At 52.3% G+C, this 16,769-nt stretch overlaps 1 protein-coding gene across 5 annotated transcripts in view; it reads right to left on the minus strand.

The window, feature by feature from the left end:
* Positions 1–989: 989 nt before the first annotated feature.
* TBC1D2 (TBC1 domain family member 2) overlaps positions 990–16,769 on the minus strand; it is a 30,665-nt gene continuing 14,885 nt past the window's right edge. For 4 of the 5 annotated variants that reach the window (XM_048849700.2, XM_075128923.1, XM_048849699.2 and 1 more), the window contains 6 exons: positions 15,597–15,784; positions 13,137–13,613; positions 10,054–10,174; positions 7,083–7,268; positions 5,649–5,770; positions 990–4,689 (listed from right to left, as the gene is read on the minus strand). In XM_048849700.2, the coding sequence (XP_048705657.2) occupies positions 4,488–4,689; positions 5,649–5,770; positions 7,083–7,268; positions 10,054–10,174; positions 13,137–13,613; positions 15,597–15,784 (1,296 nt within the window). In that variant the 3' untranslated portion in view covers positions 990–4,487. The remainder of the gene's footprint in view (positions 4,690–5,648; positions 5,771–7,082; positions 7,269–10,053; positions 10,175–13,136; positions 13,614–15,596; positions 15,785–16,769) is intronic. The other variant, XM_075128924.1, reaches the window with a different exon arrangement.

The raw sequence follows: 16,769 nt of genomic DNA on the forward strand, positions 1-16,769 counted from the left end.
ATGGTGGAGTCTGCTTCCCCTTATGGGCTGGGGTGGAGGGAGCAGCACCATGATCCAGTCACCACCCCAGCCCCTTTGGAGCTGTGTGTGCCCCAAAGGGGCTTGTAAAGGGTAGACCTTGCATCTCCACTTCTCCTCAGCCAGCTTCTGCCCCTCGGCTCACTATACCTTCCCTGCCCTACTAGGTGCCAGCAGCTCTCTGGGTATACAGCAACAGGAATCAGATGTGGAGGAGGGAGAGTGAGAGAAAGGTCTGAGCTATTTAAGGACCTGATCCTGCAGTCCTTTCTCCCATGCAAAATGATGGGGTCTAAATTAGCTGTTACCACTCAAGAATGATCTTGGAGTCATTGTGGAGAGTTCTCTGAAAACATCCACTCAATGTGCAGCGACAGTCAAAAAAGCAACAGAATGTTAGGAACCACTAGGCAAGGGAGATAATAAGATAGAAAATAATCATAATACCACCCTATAAATCCATGGTATGGCTACACCTTGAATAGTAACTTCAATTCTGGTCATCCCATCTCAAAACAGACATATTAGAATTGGAAAAGGTGCAGAGAAGGGCAATGCGGATGATGAACAGATGATGAAACAGCTTCCGTATGAGGAGAGATTAAAAAGACTGGGACTTTTCAGCTTGGAAGAGAGACGACTCAGCAAGCATATGGTAAAAGAAAGGAGGACTTGTGGCACCTGAGAGACTAACCCATTTATCTGAACATAAGCTTTCCTGAGCTACAGCTCACTTCATCCGATGCATTCAGTGGAAAATACAGTGGGGAGATATTTTCCACTGCATGCACCCGATGAAGTGAACTGTAGCTCATGAAAGCTTATGCTCAAATAAATTGGTTAGTCTCTAAGGTGCCACAAGTCCTCCTTTTCTTTTTGTGGATACAGACTAACACAGTTGCTACTCTGAAACCTGTCATCAAGTATATGATTGAGGTCTATAAAATCATGAATGGTGTGGAGAAAGTGAATAAGGAAATGTTATTTAATCCTTCACATAGCACAAGAACTTGTGTGGGCGGGGGAGAAGTCACCCAATGAGATTAATAGGCAGCACATTTAAAACAAACAAAAGGAAGTATTTCTTCACACAACACACAGTCAACCTGTGGAACTCCTTGCCAGGGGATGTTGTGAAGGCCAAGACTATAACAGGGTTCAAAGAAGAACGAGATAAGTTCATGGAGGATAGGTCCATCAATGGCTATTAGCCAAAATGGACAGGGATGCAACCCCATGCTCTGGGTGTCCCTAGTTTCTGACAGCCAGAAGCTGGGACTGGACAGCAGGGGATGGATCACTCGATAATTGCCCTGTTTTGTTCATTCCCTCTGAAGCACCTGGCACTGACCATGGTCAGAAGACAAGAGACTGGGCTGCATGAACCATTGGTTTGACTCAGTATGGCCATTCTTATGTTCTTGTCCAAGCAGGCCTGATTCCTACAGATAGTGTCACTGGAGTCAGCTGCTGAGTCCAGCGCTGGAGGACTGTCCCAGTCCCCATATTGCTCTGAATTCCAGCCTTTGCACTTGTTGATGCTGTTTGGGGGTGCATGGCCACTGGGCAGAAGGGACACCCAGCTTTCCAATCAACACACAGCTCCTTTCCCCAGCAGTTAGATTTTACTAAGAAGCCAGCAGCATGCACAAGTAGTTCTAACTATTCCTTTCCGGTTGCATCACCTTTCATTTGTTTGTCCTGTAATGTTGTGCACTGCCCCAGCTTGGTTAAGTACGGTACAGTCTTCTCTGGTCTTGCCTCACCTCTGTCCTTTTGTGCCATCTGTCCATTTTGCCACCTCCTGCCCATGAATGGATGTAGTCAATACCAGTCCCAGTACGGACTCGACTCATAACCCTCTGCTGCTGCTATCATATCAGCTCTATTATTCTCTACAGCAGAAGGTGAACACACTATGCAGAGGGTAACAATCTGTTTGCAAGGAAGTGCCCACTGACCATCTCACTAAGTAGGAGATCAGCCATGGCCTCAGGGGCATCAGTGCACAGCCCCGGGGAACATAGTTTCATTGGGTTAACCCCGAGCATGCTTGAACATCAATCATGTGACCTCCTGGCAAACTAGCTGCAGAAAGACGCTATGGTAGCTTCAAGAGTTCCATCAGGTCTCTCTCCTTCACTAATTCAGGGGCTTCACACACTAACTCTCAAGCGAGTGCTTTTGTCTTAATACTTACTATGATTATATACACACCCCCTTTAAATTGCCAGCAGAGTGTACTCAAAGACATTGGAAGGCTTTCTGGATCACCTGCGCCTCATCAGCCTCCAATATGGTGCACACACTTAAAGTCATCTGTGATCATAGAATCATAGAATATCAGGGTTGGAAGGGACCTCAGGAGGTCATCTAGTCCAACCCCCTGCTCAGAAGCAGGACCCATCCCCAATTAAATCATCCCAGCCAGGGCTTTATCAAGCCTGACCTTAAAAACTTCTAAGGAAGGAGATTCCACCACCTCCCCAGGCAATGCATTCCAGCGTTTCACCACCCTCCTAGTGAAAAAGATTTCCTAATATCCAACCTAAACCTCCCCCACTGCAACTTGAGACCATTACTCCTTGTCCTGTCCTCTTCCACCACTGAGAATATTCTAGAACCATCCTCTCTGGAACCACCTCTCAGGTAGTTGAAAGCAGCTATCAAATCCCCCCTCATTCTTCTCTTCCGCAGACTAAACAATCCCAGTTCCCTCAGCCTCTCCTCATAACTCATGTGTTCCAGACCCCTAATCATTTTTGTTGCCCTTCGCTGGACTCTTTCCAATTTATCCACATCCTTCTTGTAGTGTGGGGCCCAAAACTGGACACAGTACTCCAGATGAGGCCTCACCAATGTCGAATAGAGGGGAACGATCACGTCCCTCGATCTGCTCGCTATGCCCCTACTTATACATCCCAAAATGCCATTGGCCTTCTTGGCAACAAGGGCACACTGCTGGCTCATATCCAGCTTCTTGTCCACTGTCACCCCTAGGTCCTTTTCCGCAGAACTGCTGCCTAGCCATTCGGTCCCTAGTCTGTAGCTGTGCATTGGGTTCTTCCGTCCTAAGTGCAGGACCCTGCACTTATCCTTATTGAACCTCATCAGATTTCTTTTGGCCCAATCCTCCAATTTGTCTAGGTCCTTCTGTATCCTATCCCTCCCCTCCAGCATATCTACCACTCCTCCCAGTTTAGTATCATCCGCAAATTTGCTGAGAGTGCAATCCACACCATCCTCCAGATCATTTATGAAGATATTGAACAAAACCGGCCCCAGGACCGACCCCTGGGGCGCTCCACTTGACACCGGCTGCCAACTAGACATGGAGCCATTGATCACTACCCGTTGAGCCCGACAATCTAGCCAACTTTCTACCCACTTTATAGTGCATTCATCCAGCCCATACTTCTTTAACTTGCTGACAAGAATACTGTGGGAGACCGTGTCAAAAGCTTTGCTAGAGTCAAGATACAATACATCCACTGCTTTCCCTTCATCCACAGAACCAGTAATCTCATCATAGAAGGCGATTAGATTAGTCAGGCATGACCTTCCCTTGGTGAATCCATGCTGACTGTTCCTGATCACTTTCCTCTCATGTAAGTGCTTCAGGATTGATTCTTTGAGGACCTGCTCCATGATTTTTCCGGGGACTGAAGTGAGGCTGACTGGCCTGTAGTTCCCAGTATCCTCCTCCTTCCCTTTTTTAAAGATGGGCACTACATTAGCCTTTTTCCAGTCATCCGGGACTTCTCCCGTTCGCCACGAATTTTCAAAGATAATGGCCAATGGCTCTGCAATCAATCAACAAGCATCCTGCAACACTCGGTTTCCCAACCTTATTACACAGGAGGGCCACATAACCCTAAGCACAACCTGGAGTGATCCAACCAGGTTCTGTTTCGTATGTGTTTAGATAGGTTGGTATGTACAGTATTGTCTATTTAAAAACAAATAAAGAAATCAGTGCATAAAACGTGTATCAGAATTATAGAAAACAGAAAAAAAACATACAGAACTCATAACTAAACTAAAATGATACAAATGTGACCAAATGCTAATGAATCGGCTGTTGGTATTTTGTGTGGAAGCAGGCTGTGGGCCGTACGAACGCTCTGGTGGGCTGTGTGCAGCCCACAGGCTATGAGTTGGGCACCCTGTCTAGCGCAGCTGCAGCAAGACGGTTGGGAGGAATGGACGGGATGGTTCAGAGAGAGCGAGACAGGATCTTTCCAAGAAACTTTCTTGCATCTCCACAGCTGTGTGCTGGGTGGACGGTGAGCCAGGAGGTCTGGGCAGGACACAGTCCTCCCTGCTGAGCTCCTCAGAAACACTGTGCCTACCCTCTGCGTTGGCCCTGCTCGCCTCAGGATTTTCCATCTCTCTGAGAAAGGAGAGTGATGCTGGTGCAGAGCTGCAGGGCCAGGGATTCAGGCGCAGGACAGCAGCCACGTCTCTGGCTACATCTCCTCCTCCTCTTCGCTAACGGCTCCATCCAGGTGCCAGGTCACCTGCTCTGCTTGCTCTTTCACGTACTGCGCCTTGATCCGCTCCAGCTCGCTCAGCTCTGCCTCCAGCTCCGCCCGGTGTGTCGCTCGCCGGTTCCGCAGCACCTTCATTGGGAAGGGATTCATGTCACTGAAGGCGATGCTCATCAGCTTCCTACCGGGAGAAGACAGGGAGCACGGGTGAGCTAATCAGCTGAACACCCTGGTCCTAGTGCGTGAGTGCTGTCCCCTCCTGCCGGGGCAGCACGGCCCTTGCATTGCAAGAAAGTGACTATAGAATCATAGAATATCAGGGTTGGAAGGGACCCCAGAAGGTCATCTAGTCCAACCCCCTGCTCGAAGCAGGACCAATTCCCAGTTAAATCATCCCAACTCAGGGCTGGACTACAGCTGGCAGCCACGGGCTATAAGGCCCGCACCCAAGGACTAATCAGCTGATAGTGTCAGTCCCCCCATACCCCAGTGTAAAGCGTTTCAGCTCCAGCAGCCAACCTTCCTCTGCCCCAGCCAGGAAAAGAAGCCTCTGAGCTTGGCAGGGCAAGCCATGAACACGCAGGGGACCTTTCTCCAGGCGGACATAGGCTCCTCATCTACTGCTAGGATGGATCCTGCTCCTGTGAGAGGCTGTGCCCTTGTCCCCTTAGCAGGCTCAGTAGTATGTCCCAGGACTCCCTCACGGTGGGATTAGTCTGAGGGGCCATGTTTCCCAGGGAAGAGGTTCACCGGCCAAATCCTGCCTTTCATCCCATGCCCATGGTGCGCACTCGACTTTGAGAAAAACAGGATCCTTCTTCTCCAGCAGAACAAAAGCAAACCCCAGGCCCAAGCCCAGCTGTCCCGTCAATGGCCTTCGTGGCTGCGAATCCTGGATGTGTCAGCCTAACTGCTCTTTCTGTTTTGGGCACAAACTCAATTGTACAGGCAACAATTTCTAGGCTTAACTAGACATCAGTGAACATCACTGAACAAAGGCACATGGCCAACTCTTGTTCCTTCCCCACCCTGCAAGCACAAGAGCAACAGTCCTAGGCCTTGTCATTATTTTGTCAACTTTACAGGTCTGCGCACATGTGACTGGCCAAAGGGGAAGCTTGAGAGCAGCTCGTCTCTCACCTGCCATCTCCAATCATGTGGGTGAAAAAGCGAAGGTACTGGTAAACCTCCAGGCTGTCATGGATCCGCAGAATCTCCTCTTCGTTATACTTAAAGATGGCAAGAGCATAGCGGAAAATCACCTACGACAAGTTAAAATGTGTTTTAGTTGGCAGAGGGCCCAGCATATACCCACGGAGGGACTGAAAGCTCAGGGCATGGAGCACTTTGGGATGAGGTGGGACAGCAGGTGTCTGGGCTGCACACCAGAGGAGGGGGCCTTCAGAAGCCAACACACATCTCCTCTCACTCTTTGTCAGTTTGCACTGTTGATTCTCTATGCTTCCTTTGGAGAGTGAACACACGACAAGAGCAAATGCTTAACAAGAGCCAATGTGTTAAAGGCACAGTGCCAATGAAAACACTGTAAGGAATAGGAGGCTCTCCCTTTCCGAGGTGGTGGGGAACAGAGAACAGAATTCAGGACAGGCCCGCTCCCCAGGCAGTGGTACCTGGCACCAAGGGAACAGGCACTGGTGGCTGCATGGATCCTCATGCCCTCTCCTGGCCTCTTCATGGTCCAGCAGGAGCTGCACTGGCATCCACTGAGTTTGCCCAGCTCTAACGTCTCTGAGCTCCCCCTACCGAGGGCGAAGACTGTACCCTCCTCAACTCTGGCTGGCTGAAGCCAGGCCCAGAACATACCTGGTCTGCTGCCCTCCAGCCTTCTCTCCAGGGCGACGAAGGAGAAGAGAAGATCCCCTCCCAGCCCCTTTCCTCAATCTGAGAAGGTCCCAAGACCCCCTGCAGCTCCAGTGCCCCCTCTAGAAGCAGGAGAGGGGACAGAGCAGGTCCCCAGACCTTCCTCAGGGCAGTGATGTAGGACTGCAGGGGGAGAAGGTGGGAAGGCCAGGAGAGGGCGTGAGGCCCAGCTGGGGGAGGTGTGGGCCCAGCTGCCCCAGCACCAACAAGGTGATGCCAGGGTATACCTGGGGTGGGATTCCCAGCTCAAAGAGACGTTCGCAGGAGCGCTCATTGAGCTACCGTGCTAGGAATAGGATGTAGCCGTGGCAACGTGAACAGCGGGAGAACTAGCCACCGCAAGTGTTTGCCCGTTCAAGAGCCTGGATACGTGCTTGTGTGGCTAGCCTCACTCCCACTCTGAGTAGCACACTAGCTCTGGGAGGGTTAGTGCGGGTCTGTCTCCCCAAGCTGGGCTTAATCCTTCCATTCCAGCCCCAGTACAGACAGAGCTGGAAGCTACAGGCCCACCATCGTTGCCAGAGACATGCAGAGAGGCTGGGCAGCTCAGACAGGGAGTTGTGGGACCAAAATGATTATGAACGCCGGTCAACTGCTCAGCTCAGGGTGGGGTGCATCCCACTTGGATCTGAATGTCTAAGAACGCGCAGCTCTGAGAGCCTGGCATAGCTAGGGCCAGGGGTGGTTCCCTACCTTTGTTCCTTCGTACAGAAAGGCGTCCCAGACCCGGAAGAGGATGTCACTGACCAGGCTGTCTACGAAGGCCACCAGGAACCAGTTGAAGGTGATCAGTGAGACGTCAATCCTGTGCTGCTCAAAGTGAGCTGTAAGCCTGGGGAGCTTTTCTGACAAGAAGTCTTTAAAGACTCTTTGATCCACCTGGGTTTGACAAAGCGAGAATCCATGAGATACAGAGGCAGGTGCACATAAAATAATGGGGTCTAAATTAGCTGTTACCACTCAAGAAAGAGATCTTGGAGTCATTGTGGATAGTTCTCTGAAAACATCCACTCCATGTTCAGCAGCAGTTTAAAAAAGCGAACAGAATGCTGGGAATCATTAAGAAAGGGATAGATAATAAGACAGAAAATATATTGTCTCTATACAAATCCATGGTATGCCCACACCTTGAACACTGCGTGCAGATGTGGTCGCCCCATCTCAAAAAAGATACATTGGAATTGGAAAAGGTTCAGAAAAGAGCAACAGAAATGATTAGGGGTATGGAACGGATGCCGTATGAGGAGAGATTAATAAGACTGGGACTTTTCAGCTTGGAAAAGAGATGATTAAAGGGGGATATGATCAAGGTCTATAAAATCATGACCGGTGTGAAGAAAGTAAATAAGGAAGTGTTATTCACTCCTTCTCATAACACAAGAACTAGGGGTCACCAAATGAAATTAATGGGCAGCAGGTTTCAAACAAATAAAAGGAAGTATTTCTTCACACAACACAGAGTTAACCTGTGGAACTCTTTGCCAGAGGATGTTGTGAAGGCCAAGACTATGACAGGGTTAAAAAAAGAACTAGATAAGTTAATGGAGGACAGGTCCATCAATGGCTATTAGCCAGGATGGGCAGGGATGGTGACCCTAGCCTCTATTTGCCAGAAGCTGGGAATGGCTGACAGGGGATGCATCACTTGCTGATTCCCTGTTCTGTTCATTCCCTCTGGGGCACCTGGCATTAGCCACTGTCGGTAGACAGGATACTGGGCTAGATGGACCTTTGGTCTGACCCAGTGTGGCCGTTCTTCCAGTTAAGTAGGGCGAACATAAGAAGAGTGCTGCAGTGGGAAGGCTGGTTCTGCAGCAGCATGTGTCCGGAAAGTCAGTACTGTGTTAGAGGCGGGGCAGAGGTGGGGCCTGGGACAGAGCTGGGGGGTGATTAGGAAGTTAGCGCCACTGGGCCAAGAGAGCACAGTCTGTAACATCTACTGCTGCCCTGACTGTGACACACACAACAGCTCTGCCTCCTCCTGCTGGCTGAGCACGAACAGCAAATGCAATGGGATGGCACCAGAAGCTGTGACTGCAGTGATTTCTGCGGCAAGCACGCTGAAGGATCAGAAAGCCTAGCAGACCTGCCCTAGACTCTGACGTACCAGTCAGACAGAGGAACCCTGTGTCCATGGGGGAGATTACAAGAGTCTACGTACTCTTACTGAGTCCCAACTGGGTTCCAACTCAGAGGAGACTTGGGGGGTCTCTCTTTTTGGAGCAGGGGAGACATGTATGATGGGCCCGACTCTCCCACACCTACCCATATCACAGCAAGGTCAGGCCCTTCGTGAGTGATTTGAGCATTCAGGCTCGGCTGTGCCACTGTGGCCCAGTCCTGTGCAAGGTGCTCTGTGGGGCTGCCCCATGCTAGCAGAAGCATTGGACGAGGGTGACTTCTGTGAAGTTACTCCAGCTTACGCCGTGTAACTGAGACCCCACAATGCAGGACACCTGGGTGTAGGCAAAACATTTGGCAAAATTTCTACTGGCCTTATCTTTTTGAAACAGTGAGAGATTATTCCAGGTGCTGTGATTTGTGCCAGAAGTGCAAAGTGTTAAAGGGACCTAGTGAGGCACCCCTCTAGCCTTTAACCCATTATTGGGAAGGCATTTGCCAGAGCATCTGTGGATACTGTAGGACCACTCCCTAAACCTTCCAGGAATGGGAAGAAGTATATTCCTGTGTTGGTAGATTTTGCTACCAGGTACTCCAAGGCTGCAGCATTGTCTAATATTGAGGCAGAGACAGTGGCAACAGCGTTGTTTGCTATTTTTAGCAGAGTTGGGTTTTCCCAGAGAAATATTGTCAGACCATGGGTCCAATTTTATGTCTATTGTTTCCATTTTATGGAAAATGTGTGGAGTAAAGCACCTAAAAGCTGCTCCCTACCACCCACAAATCAATGGTCTGGTGGAAAGGTTCAATGGGACCTTGAAATCTATGATGAAAATGGATGTGGACAGGTGCCAGAATGATGGGGATGTTCGGCTGCCATATCTGTTGTATGTGTACAGGAGTGTACCCCAAGAATCTACTAGGTTTGCTCCCTCTGAACTGCTCTATGTAAGGCAGGTTAGCGGACCCCTAGATCTGACTCATGATTCTTGGGAAGGTAATGTTGAGGAGACAGAGTAGCCAGTGATGGAGTATGTGTCTCATTTTTAATGAAAAATTGCAAGATATGATGGATTTGGTTCAGCAAAATCTAAAGGAAAGCCAGGAAATTGGGAAGGCCTGGCATGATAGACATGCCAAGGAAAGAGCGTTTGAAATAGGAGATATGGTGCTTGTGCTGGATCCTGTGAGAAAGAATAAAATGCAAGACATTTAGAATGGACACTCTGAAGTAGTGGAAAGAGTTAATGAGATCACCTATGACGTGAGGAAACCCCATGGGTTCAGACAATGCTGAGTGCTTGTTCAGTTAATAAAAGTGCCTGATTCCCGAGGACTCGCGGGACAGCATAGGCCTGATTCTCATGCACCCTGCTCCAGTGGTGCAAAGTAACCCTAAGATTGGCTTATGTAGGAGGGCTGCAGAGAGCACAGGGCTTTCCCAGGGGCTGGGATGCAGGAATGGACCATGTCCCTTTAACATCTCTGTGCAAGTACCTTGCTGTCTTTCACCCCCATGACATAGCCGGATTCTCATGCTCACCTGTGATGCTATTAACGTGTCGCTGTAGTAATCCGCCGGCATCAGGTTTTCCACAATGTGAACCAGGCACCAAAATGCGCTTTCCTCCTCTTCTAGGACCAGGAGGGCAATGGCTGCCAACCTGCAATGGACAGGACACCAGGAAACAAAGCAAACTCTCTCTGTTACCTACTGACCTGCAACAGCACTGGTGGGAAATCAGAGAGTCTGGTCGGCATTGCTCTTCTAGCTTTAGGTTTTACATTAAATCTTCGGTGCAGGGAGCACAGGCTGCTCAGCAGTGACAGGCCAGCCAACAAGTGTGCTTCACCAGGGCCTCAAAGATCTCCCTGTATCTCCCAGAGTAGCAAGGCTGGCTGGAGCTCATTGCCAAGTCCAGCAGCACTGCCAGGGAACTAGAGCAGGGACTGGAGATGAGGCAGGGCTAAGCAGTGCAGCTAGACTCATGGTACCAGCGCCCCAGTTTGGGTACATGGGTGGGGCTCTACTGAAGCCAGTGGAGGTGTGCTGATTTACACCACCTGGGAGCTGGCCTCAGGGCACTCTGAGATGGCAGGGGCTCTACCCTGATAGATCCATGTGACACAGATCACTTCCCTCCCTCCCGCCCCCGGTCATCCATTCATCATCAGAGCCCTGAGCCCCCTTGGCTGCAATCAGCCTCAGAGGAGCAGAGGGTGCTCTGTGCTGGACAGGAGGAGCTCTCTGGGGCAGGGAACTTGCCTTCCTGCGGCAGTCTGCAGAGCCCCATGCATGTCCTAGGTGCCAGGTAATAGATACACCATCCCAGCCTGCTCGCGGAGCCGGATGGGAGGGAGGGTCTTGGGCACGCTTTGGGCAACACCCACAAACAGCTGGGGAGAGAGAGGGCCCATGTGGCAGCCAGGTGACTCTGCACAGAGCAAAAGGCACTGGGGGGCCGTGGGGGCCCATCTGGCTGCTGGACAACGCCCTGCAGAAAGCTGGGCAGGGAGGGGGACCACATAGCTGTTGGGTGACACGGTGCGGAGAGCAGGCTCTGAAGAGTAAAGGAGGCTTCCCAATATCTATGTCAAGTCTTCTCCACTAAGGGGAGTGTCACCAGGACAGTTGAGTGCCATCCGTGCCAAACCTCAATTCTTACACACCAGTTCAGGCCTTGCTTTTTCCTATTGCTGAGGAAGCAGAGGCTGAGAGGCAGCAACCAGCTTCCCAGCATGCTGCTTGGGCAGCTCACGGAAAAGTTGAGGGCGTGTTCCTGCCCATGAGCCAATTCCAGAGGCTGCTGCACTCACACGCGCTTCTGGAGCGACTGCAGGTGCTGAGCAGCTCCCAGGATTTGGCCAACATGATACAAATGACTGATGTACATTTCATGTCATGTTAATATCCATCACAGCAATGCTCCAGGCCTCCTAAATCGCCTCATGAGGGCTCAGAATACTGAGTGAGGATACAAGAAGTCTTTTGAAAAAGTCACTTTATTCTGCCTCACTTCTATTCCCTGAATCTGATCCCATTGTTCTTTAGATGCTCAGCAGGCACTGATGAGCTCAGAGGAAAGTGCGTCTCTGGGAGATGGCTGTGTACCTTTCCTTCAGAGGAGGAGTAACAGCATTTCTGTTGTCACGGGGTTGATAACCTGGCTGTGGAAGTTTGTTCCTGGCTGGAGGTTAGTAGGTGTGGGTTTGCGGCCCATGAACAAAGGGCATGATGAATGCTGGGCACAGGAACTGGTCTGCCTCTCTTAGCTCTGAACAGGGGACAGGGAAAGGATGGGGCTGGTGGAGGAAGAGGTATCAAGCTCACAAAACATAAACAAGCCTTCATTTTTAAGCAGGACATTGATCGCCAGTGTGTGCGGGCCACAGGGCATTTGCCTCCTTGACAACTCTGCTACGAGCAGTGTTGTGACAAATAGGCCTACAAACCCACCCAACTTGGGAGCGCAGCTGCAAAAAGTATGTAAAAGTTACAAGCTGTTCCAGTTAACTGATAACAACAAACGTTGATGGGAACAGGTACGGAAGGGAGACAGAATAACTGAATTACTCTGAGAGAAAAAGGCCAAGTCACTATGACTCAAGGACTGTGGTGAAATTATGCTTGTTAAAAAGAGGAGATGCGGAGTTGGAAGTTCATGAGCCAAAATTGGTATGTCAGATATTAGACCTTTTTGGTGGACATAATAATGAGGGGATGGTCTATTCCACCCACCACTCCCTCTTGGGGTCCTTAAAGAGAGAGATTTTGTGGGGAAAGAATGAAAGAACAAACAAAAAGAACGAAAAGAACAGATGGATAGAACAGGCAGAGGGTACTGGAGTGAGCTTCACCATCACAGCTGCCAAGCCCACCATTTCCTGGCAGCTCCAGCCTTCATCACCCTGATCCTGAGAGGTGTTGTGTGACCAGAACGGGCCAGAGAGGGACCCAGATGACATCGCCACCCCTGCTGGCTCCAACTGAATGCCAACCCCCACCTGGGACGACAATTATGACCACCTTTGGTACCATCTAAAGCCTGTCAAACAAGGCAGATTTTACTTCTAAAATGCTCTCCAGCTAACGGCAAAGGGAAGAAGGGATGTTGTACAAATGGAAGCCTTTGTTAATACTTTACATTTCAAAGGCTTTACCTGTTTTTCCTTCTTTTCTGTATCTTCAATAAAAAGTTAAAGGCTCTTTAATGGTGTGTTTGCACTAAAGCAAGCTGAGGTCTCTGTATGTTAAGCCCTGGTCCTTGTTTAACACTGTTTAATGTTGGAATGTGATTGGGTGATGTGAACACCTTTAGCCCACACGTTCCATCTAAATTCATACAAAAGCAGCCATCCCAGCTCCCCCAGACAGGGGGAATCCCTGAAGAACCGAAACCATCACTCTAATAGGAAATGTCCACCTGCTTCCCTTCCCTGCAGGTCCCTCTCATTGTGGTACTCCTCTGGCCCCCTCGCTGGGGTATCCTAGCACCCCATTCTGTGATGGACTGATCCTCCAGGAGCCCCCCAGGCCTCAGGGGCGGCTGTTATCCCCTCGTACAGAGACAGCCCAGCAGTGAGCAGCCTTCCCTGCTGCTCCGGCAGTGGCTCCCAGCATCTCACCTGTTTAGCCCCTGGCAGTAGCCGATGGCGGGATTCTGCCAGGAGAAGGCCAGCAGCACCCTTCGGAGCTTGGGGACGAGCTGGGAGGTGGGAGATGTGAAATGCCTGTTGTTGGTCAGGGTGCGGGGCAGGTCCAGCTCGATCTGCCGGAAGGCGGGATGCTCCGTGCGCTTGCCCTGCCGCAGCAGGCTCTCGTAGTGGTTGGCGGGGTGGCGGTGGGACAGGTGCTGGCTCACTATCCATTTCCAGACCCTTTGGCGGTGCTCCATGGGGATGCCGCAGCGGATCAAGCCTTTCAGCTCTGCAGAAGGGCTCAACTCAGCCATACCGGCCCATCTCTCACGAAGAGGCTTCTCCACCACCATGTGGCTCAGCAGGTTGTTGGATTTGATCTCTAGGGCTTGGATTTTAGCCAGAAGCTTCCAGTCCTCAACCTCGTATTTGGGAATGGTCATAAACCCGTAGTCATCATACTCTCTGGAAAAGGCAGAGCAGAGCAGGGGCTGAAACCCACGTGCTAGGTGCTGGACAGACTTTGCTCAGCAGGGCACGCAGGGCAAATTGAGTCAGAGGCAGCTACGGTGCCCAGTCCCCACTTCTGCTGCCCTAGGCACAGCGGTTGTCTCCCTGGGCAGCACCCTGTGAGAGCCAGCTTTGGCCCCTCCTCCTGGAACCCCAGCTGCTAGAGATGGAAGGAGCTACCAGACTGCTGGGCCTCCTATCACTCGAGCACCAACACCTCCATGCATCCTTCCAGTGCCCCTTTGTAACTGTGTTCAAACAGTGGCACCTCAGCCAGGAGTGGGGCCCTGCCGGGTGCTGCACACGCAGGGTCCTAACGCTGACAAGCTGAACAACCAGACAGACATTTGCCAGAGGTCCAGTACAGATTTCCCCATCACATAACAACCCCTCTCCTGACTCCAGGGTTGGTCTTCACTGCAATTACCCACTGTGACAGGGTGCTAAGCAGAACGCTGGTTAGCCAACCCTCCGTCACTCCAGCTCCAGGTCAGGGAGGTGAACTGGAGCTGGGTGGAGCACCTGGCCCTGACTGGGGAAGCTGGAACAGCTGCTGTCTCATCAGGCTGGGGCTGGATAAGAGCCCCAGGGGAAAGAAGCCGGGGGGAAGCTGGAAAGAGGGAAGCTGCACTACAGGAAAGGCAGTGAGGGGAAGCGGAGAGAGGTAGCTTGCCCCCTCTCTCCTGCTGGTGGACTGCAAGAAGGGGACTACGTGTATGCTGGAAAGGTGGTGGGAACACAGTCTGTAAATAAAAGCACCAGGTGGGCACTGCACCTACAGGTCTCTGTGTGACCCTCTCAGCCCAGCAGGGGCAGGAGCCAAGGAGGGCCCTGCAGGGACACGGCTACAACCACCCACCCCACGTTTGCCCTACCCCTCCCACCCACACCCATAACCCTTTCACCCCTCTGCAGTGGTGCTTGACACCCGGGTTAGCTGCCCAGCAGAGGGGGTGGGCTAGAGTGCAGGAGTCACTTTCACTCAGGCTGGTAACCTGCCCACTTTGCAGTGAGGATGCCGACTAACCCAGTCAGAGCTGATGGTTTTCCAGTGCCTTCCCACAATTCCCCCACGTTCTCAGGACAGACAAGTTCTGCCCCAGTTCACTGAAAGCCTCCCAGAGCAGCTCGGCTCATTGCAGCACCAAGACGCATGGGCGGTGCCCCGGAAGTCCGAGTGACACACATGGCCCCAATGAGGCCCAAGAACTCGAGTGTGGGTTTGCAATGCAGCTGCTCACACTCAGGTTAGGCTAACCCACTGCTCACACCCAGGTGACCCTGCAGAGAAGACAGACCAGCCTCACTCTTCCTCCCGGCCTCTGCTCATCTCCAATATCCCCTCCACCGTGGAAAACACTTAGCTCCAGCTAATGGAAGATGTGTGCACAGAAACCCCAAACTGCCTGCATGTGACAGCTACTCACTCACTTCCCCTCTACAGTGGGGATGAGTTCTGTGCTCAGCCCAGGCTAACTGCACCACCTGGCTAAGCAGAGCGCCCCAGCTCAGGGAGGGCAAGGAATAGCAAACTCAGCAGTGAGGTGTGTACTGAAAAAGTTACTGCTGATGGCACCTCGTCTGGCTAAATGCACAGAACAGGCTCCATCGCAGGGGCCTGGGAGTGCTTTGTTTTGGGGATGCATCTTCCCATTCCAGAGTCTGTAATCCTCAGGTGACTGTCAGCAGCTTTGAACTGGGCTGGGGGCGACATGCAGATCCGTCCACCAGGTTGCTGCCGGAGATCTGGGAGTTGGGCTATGCCCACTCTGTGCAGGACAGCCAGCCTGTCCGCCTCAGCAGGGGACAGCTGGGAACCTGGCAGAAGGAGCCGCCCCAGGACTGTTCTGAGCGGAGGGCCCATCCCATGACAGAGAGCCCTTGCTGCATCCCTGCCCCAAAGCAGTGATGTGCCCTCCTGGCTCACGTGCCCCCTACCTGACAGGGTCCAGCTGAAGAGCCTCCGCGGCCTCCTCCTTCGCATCCCACTGCAGTGCCTCCTGGATCAGGCTCTTCACCAGCTCGGCATCACCGCTGGCCAGGCCGGGGGAGGCCTCCTGCAGCCTCCGCAACAGCATCAGGTATTTGCTCTCCACCTGGCAGCTGCGGGCTTGCAGGCGGGCACACTGGAAGAGAGCGTTGGGGGTGCTGTCAGAGTGGCTGCAACCCCTGCCACGTGTGTCGGCCACCAGCGTGGCTGGAGAGCAGAGCCCACATCGCCTGCCCTTGCCCCTGGGAACCCGCCCCCCAGAGGCACCCAGCGCCAGGCCTCTGCCCCAGCAGCTGCCTGCGTCGCTCGTGTTCGTGGGCAGGCAGTTCCTGAGTCAACCACATGCCACAGAGCGCAGTGGAGGGCGGAAGGAGCCGCCACAGCAAGGCCGCTGCAGCAGGAGAGAGCCAGAGCCCTGCAGGAGCAAGGAGAGCAGCCCGGGGGCTGGCAGTAGGTCACTGCGGTGCAGCAAGGGCAAGCAGGGGCTGCTGAGCTGGGGGGTGTGAGAGGGTGAAGCGGGAGTTCACTGGAGTGTGTGTGCGTGTGTGGAGGAAACTACCCCTGAAACTGCCTAGGGGATTTTATTGTGGTGTGTGTGTGTGTGTGGGGGGGGGGGGGGGGGTCAGAATTGCCCAGAGTGAAATTTGGCCAGGACACCTGGGTTCATACCTTCCTTGTTTTGAAGAGGCAGCTAAAGCCTGACCTGTCTCACCTCGTCCACCTGCTCCTCTGCAGCTCCCCAGCTAGGCAGTGCTACTCCTCTACTAGCCAGGGACAGGGACTAGCAGGAGGCTCAGCTGAGTCTGAGACTCCGGTGTGCTGGTCACTACCCAGACACACAGTGAGAGACAAGCCTGCCCCAGAGTGCTCAGACCCAGGCCAGAAAAGGGGTGGGAGAAAGGAAGGGCCGTTCTCCCACGTGTACAGGTGGAGAACTGAGGCCCTGAGAGGCTGAGGGACCCGCCCAAGGGCACGCCACCCTGGGAGCTCACTGGAGACATCTGCACCTCGGCCGCAGCAGTTAGAAAAGCAAACGAGGTGCTAGGGTGCATAGGGATGGCATGGAGAACAACACGGCACTGGTACAGTGCCATGATACACAGCACTACCTTGCCTTGCCG

Source organism: Caretta caretta, chromosome 5, assembly GCF_965140235.1.
Source record: "Caretta caretta isolate rCarCar2 chromosome 5, rCarCar1.hap1, whole genome shotgun sequence".
Lineage (NCBI taxonomy): Eukaryota > Metazoa > Chordata > Testudines > Cheloniidae > Caretta > Caretta caretta.